General features: G+C 29.0%; 1 protein-coding gene across 2 annotated transcripts; it reads left to right on the forward strand.

Moving 5' to 3' along the window:
* The first annotated feature begins 598 nt into the window (after positions 1–598).
* Positions 599–2,372, forward strand: LOC149541401 (uncharacterized). 2 transcript variants are annotated; one of them, XM_089796056.1, is made up of 3 exons: positions 599–774; positions 860–964; positions 2,125–2,372. In XM_089796056.1, exons 1-3 carry the CDS (start codon positions 619–621, stop codon positions 2,191–2,193), a joined length of 330 nt encoding a protein of 109 aa, XP_089652182.1. In that variant the 5' UTR covers positions 599–618; the 3' UTR covers positions 2,194–2,372. The 2 variants fall into 2 exon arrangements, with proteins under 2 accessions (XP_089652182.1, XP_089652181.1); XM_089796055.1 differs by having other exon boundaries at positions 2,132–2,372.
* Positions 2,373–5,698: the final 3,326 nt, after the last annotated feature.

A 5,698-nucleotide genomic window follows, 5' to 3' on the forward strand; every position in this document is an offset into this window, starting at 1 on the left:
GCAAGAGTGGATAGTTGAGAGGCCATTGAGTAGGGATATCTTAGAGATAGGCATACGAACCTTAGCAAGTCCAATAGTATATCGCTATTAAGAATTCAACTATATAGTTTTTGAGTCAAACTCATTGACCCATATTTTATGACTAGTAGGTTCATAAGAACTCATATCTCATAAGAATGAATGTAATACTTAACATACTCATCACATTTAGATGATGCTCATAAAAATATAGTGAGAGGTTGCTCATCTCAATATTATTCCAATCTAAATGCACTTTAGATTCTCATCAAATAAATCACCCTCTTTCAAAACTGATATATTTGAAATATTAATAGAATAATCAAAATCTAATGAAAAGTTGACACTAGAAAACCCAACATTAAGATTTTATGTGCACGCACTACCCTAGAGTAAAGCGAAAACGCGTGGTACGTCAGTTCAGAATGTGGGGTCGAATCCCAATCAAACGTACGCACATGACTTTTGCATACAGCAAATCTCGTGACCCTCTACAACTTCAACACTAATCTGCTGCACGCTCTTCTATTATAAAGACCACATCTTCCATATATATTGTTTATCTTCTCCTCATCCATGATTACCCAATATATCATCAAAATGAAGAATAATGTTACAAGAGCATGGCCAAAGGGAAACTTAAAGGCTTCCGTCTCCAAGAGGATTATCAACCGCTGTATTTTGAAACGAAGAAGAGAGAGAAAATTGGATTTTCTATATTCATTGTTGAGAGCTATACTGCCCAAACCCATTAAGGTAAATTCAAGGCCATTTCTACAACCTAGTTTCTGTTTGATTCTTTTTTCTTTTTTCTTTAATCTAGTATTTATTGCTGATGAAGGTAGCAAAACAAGTTTCAAACTCCAAAGATTTCTCTGATGATGAAGTTTGCAGCTCATCCTTAACGCTTGACATCCCAACAAAGAATTTCCAGGTTTATGATAAAGTAGGAATACAGCATCTCTCATGATGAAGATATCTGTTTCCTCAATAGTACTAGAGTGTTCTACTGAATAAAATTATCTCTACTCAATTAAATTATTCAACTAAAAATATGGTGTATTATATTATTCAATAGTTCTTATCATTTCTTTGTTTTATATATATATATATATATATATATATATATATATATATGTTTACAGTATTAAGTTTAATTGGTTCTATTGTTACACTCAAATATCAACCCCTTCCACTAGAGACATTTATAAATGATTTCTAAATTGTGAGATAAATAGCTTGGTCTTTCATTGTGACTTTCTAAGGAGGTGAAATAGGTGATTTCAGTAGATTTTCAAGTCGCGAGCCTTAATTTTGCTATCTGCATTTCTAAAAGTGGTTGATGAATAAAACCAGATTTCTAAATATCGACTCTTGATTTTATTTAGTATTTATAATGTATTTGCTCATGTTAATGTATATTTGTAATCAATAAACAATTCACAAAACCAGGTGAGTATAAGAATTTATACAACCATAATTAACATCATCTTCCTATTGAAGTCCTGTTATGGAAGATTGTCTTTTCTCCTGGATATTGTAGGTTATATATATACTACAGATCTGCATAGCTTTTGTGGGGCAGGGTCAACATTTAATAGGTTTTCTAGTGATAAGAAGTGGTCAGTTGATCTTGCAGGTCATGCAACAGCAATGATGTTTTTCAATTTAAAAATATTTTATTAGTCTGTTTGTCCTCTTAAATTACAAATTGGCAGGTGGGCTGCCTGAGAAACATCTGACCAATTGTGTTTTAATACGAGTCAAATAAGTATGGTGCATTATTTTGCCTGTCTATTCTCAATTGTGATGAGTACGTAAATATTATATGTTTGTAGGGGCACTCATTTCTTTTGACTGCCATGTTTAAGTGAAGCTGATGGGCCCTTGTAGTACTATTGTTGATTATCATGATTATACTTTCTCCTTTAATTCTATTGTTGATTATCCTTATTCATTAGTACAAGTTTCACAATTTCCTGTATTTTCATTCAAGAATATCGAAAACGCCAAGTGTGTTTATTTGAACTGCACAATAATAACTCAAACAAACTATATTGATTTAACTAAGTGGGTTTGGTGATGACTTTTATGTATGTTTTGAAGCCTTCAGAACAAAAGGAATGCGATCTTAGCAAGAAGGGCGACGTTCCTACAGGCCGAAAAGAAGAATGACCGTGTGAAAACTGCAGCAGCCAGAAAAAGAATGAAGTTTATGTTCTGGTTCCACAATAATTCATTGAACAATGAATACATCTTTCATGATATAAATATTCATTGAAGCATGAATGCATTGGGTGCATTGAACATATAAATAAAATAAAATAAAACATTTACAGATTTGTCTTGAGTGATTTTACCCATTTTCATCAAGTTCTTTCACTGTTTTCATAAGTGTGACTTTTAATTTCTGCATGCTCAGAAGTTTGATTGCTTCTTTCATAAGTCATTCTAGAATGCAAATGGAATTAGCTAGCTCATATTGTGCTGTATCCAAATCATTCGTTTATCTATTATCGAAATATGACAGCATCTAAGTAGGAAAACAAGATTCCAGTCATGATCACGAGTGTGGCTTCTTGCGAGAAAATAATTCACGAGAATTGTTCCCATCTTCCAAGAGAGGCACCTCACAAACTCTCAAACAAAACATTCACATCAATGTTTGTTTTTCCCAATAATATTGGTAGTGACAACACAAAATTATTTTATACCGAATTCTTCCAAATGTGGAGGCCATTGAGATGGAGAGATGGAGAGATAGGAGTTTGAATGGAGAAAGAGAGTTGCACTCTATAGACTTAGTTAATATTATTTGAAATAATTTACATTGTAACATTTAAATTTTAAAAATAAAGTTATTTTCTTGCAACTTGATTTATCAATTAATTTAATAATGATTTTTAATTTCTAATATTTTTATTATAATAAATTTAATTTATTTAAAATAATGATAATTGATGTTCTTTTTAATATTAAATGATTTAAAAAAAAAAAAAAAACTTTGTATAACAAATTGAGTATTTAATAAAAGTGAAGAAGATTATATAATTGAATTAAAACTTAATCAATTGTAACTTAATAAAATCAATTTGCATTGGTCTAGAAATAGTTTATTTTATAACATCTAGAGTAGTTGTTGCTAGTGAATTATTTAATTGTAGACTAGTAAATGTAATTGTAATTAATAGTGCTTTACTTGGAGAAGAAATTTGATCTAGACTATGTTACATCACTTTGGAGAAGAATTTATGAATGAGATTTGTTACTAAATTGTTATTAGATGACAACTTACAATTATAGAACCTTTCTTAATGTGATAGATTACAAATATTTCATGTAGAGGACAATGAGTTTGAATCTAGGACATATTAGCTAGGAAACATTCATTTTCGTGTGGTGCAAGAATATTTAGTATCCTTTCTTCCTCAATTTTGCTGGATTTGTTTTAAAATTTAAATAAAATACTGAAAGAGGTCATAATGGTCAAGAATATTTGGTATGAAAATAAATTTTACTCACCCACAATCTATAAATTACTTCTTTAGTGACATGAATTCTATAATCTCCATTTAAATTCAACTTTTATTTTTAAAAAAATAAAAAATTCTTGTTAAAAATCATTTTAAAATCAATTTAAAATAATTGACCACAACTTAAATTGCTAATGACCACTTATTGAAATTCAATTTCAACCCCTCATGTATGTATAGAAGAATTTGAAGGAAAGTATAATTTTCCATGATAAATAGAACCATAAACTATTAAGCTCATAATTTCTTATTACTATCTAAAAGTCTGATTTTTAATTTCTAGATCAAACTAAAATGATCACAATGTCATAAATATGATATTTAAGTTTATGTAACTTTATTGGTCGTGGTGATGACTATATATGTAGATACCATACATAATTGGAGTTGTATACTCTATGTTTCACAACAAGGACAAATACAAGTTTTAACATCTACATACATTTTGCTTTGAGTAGATAAATTAATAGAGGGCCCGAACCCAAGATCAAAATAAAATCAAGTCTAGAAAGACAATCTAAAGAGAATTCACTAGTAGTAAATTCTAAACACCAATGAAATAAAAATAGAACCATAACTGACAACTAAAAAAATACTAAACTATCAATAAAGACTAGCACATGTCACATCAAGAATCAAAAGACAAAAAAAACCACCTTAGCACCAATAACTACTTGTTGAGCTCCTTCATGATTTTGAATTTTAAATAATTGTGTAAGGAAATTAGTGTCTTCCATATATTTGTGTTTGTGCATCCAATATAGTTGAAAGCTCAATCGCTAAAATTTTGGTATATTATAAAATACATTTATGATTACATGCTTGGTTGTTTTTTTGTAATAAGGTTATCAATAAAGAACTCATAACCATCAATTCAATAGAGATCTAAACATTATTGTTCATTAGAATTTTGAAGCAAAATAATTGAACTCTATTATCAATAGATTCATGTTATGTTTTCAATAGGGAGAGGGGAGTGATAGGAGATTTTATGTATAAAGCTATAAAAAGGAAGATTTCTAAAATAGAATTGAAGGGAGAGATGAAAGAAGAGTTCTACATCTACTAGAATACTATTTTTTTTTATGTGCAATCAATTTCAAACAATCAATGTAAGGAAATTAGTGTTTTCCATATCTAGTTGTGTTTGTGCATCAAATATGTGTCAAAATTCAATCAATAATTTTTTGGTCTATTGTTAAATACATTTGTGAGTAGATAAGGTTGTTTATGTAATAAATGTATCAATAAGAACTAATAATATCAATTCAATAAGGATCTAAACATTATTAAATAAGACTTTTGATTCAAAATAATTGAACTCCAGTATCAATAGATTCATGTCATGTTTTCAATAGAGGGAGGGGAATGATATGAAATTTTACATATAAAGCTCTATAGAAAGGAAGAGTAATGAATTAGAATTCAAGGGAGAGATGAAAGAAGAATTATACATATGGTAGAATACTATTTTTGATGTGTAGTTAATTTCAAACAATTGATGTAAGGAAATCAATGGTTGCCATATAGTTGGGGTTGAAGATTATCAAGGGTAAATATTTGTAGACTTCCTCAAAAATATATAATTTGTGAAGATACATAAGAAGATGTGGCATTGAATAATATACCAATCACTCTTGTGTTTCATCCAATAGAAGGGACATTATACAAATGAGAGATGAAGAGAAGGGTAAAAATATTTCACATCCAACCCACTTTGTTGATACAACACAAAGTGATTCTTTGATGATTCAAGTGAGAATTTTGAGATGTGAAAATATGTTAGAGAATGTTTTAGATGTTGCATCCTTTCTTTGGATGCATAAATAAGCTTTGTGAAACTTGTTGTTGCCTAAATCATACTGAGTTTCATATATATATATATATATATACAATCATATAAAAAAATTATGGTAGAAGATAACAAATATATGGTGAGGTAAAAGCACAAACCTGAGTCACATTTTTGTAAAAGAAAAGGCTAACAAAAGTATATTTGTTCAACTTCAGTGACATAATATTAGTATTATTATTTAGAACTTTGAAATGAGGTAAACTAATGAAATGTGTAGAAATGGATGAAGTTTGGGATTATTATTTTTAATGATTATTTGGAATTTTCCTAATTTTTAAGGATGATTTTTTAG

This window comes from Cupressus sempervirens, chromosome 8 (genome assembly GCF_028749045.1).
Source record: "Cupressus sempervirens isolate cs-2001-9-10 chromosome 8, ASM2874904v1, whole genome shotgun sequence".
Lineage (NCBI taxonomy): Eukaryota > Viridiplantae > Streptophyta > Pinopsida > Cupressales > Cupressaceae > Cupressus > Cupressus sempervirens.

Excerpts from the sequence above, each read along its gene's own strand:
- LOC149541401 (XM_089796055.1), top strand. The coding sequence starts at position 619 with ATGAAGAATAATGTTACAAGAGCATGGCCAAAGGGAAACTTAAAGGCT. Across the intron at positions 775-859 it reads TACTGCCCAAACCCATTAAG|GTAGCAAAACAAGTTTCAAA; the intron begins GTAAATTCAAGG and ends TTGCTGATGAAG. Across the intron at positions 965-2,131 it reads ATTTCCAGGTTTATGATAAA|AACAAAAGGAATGCGATCTT; the intron begins GTAGGAATACAG and ends TGAAGCCTTCAG.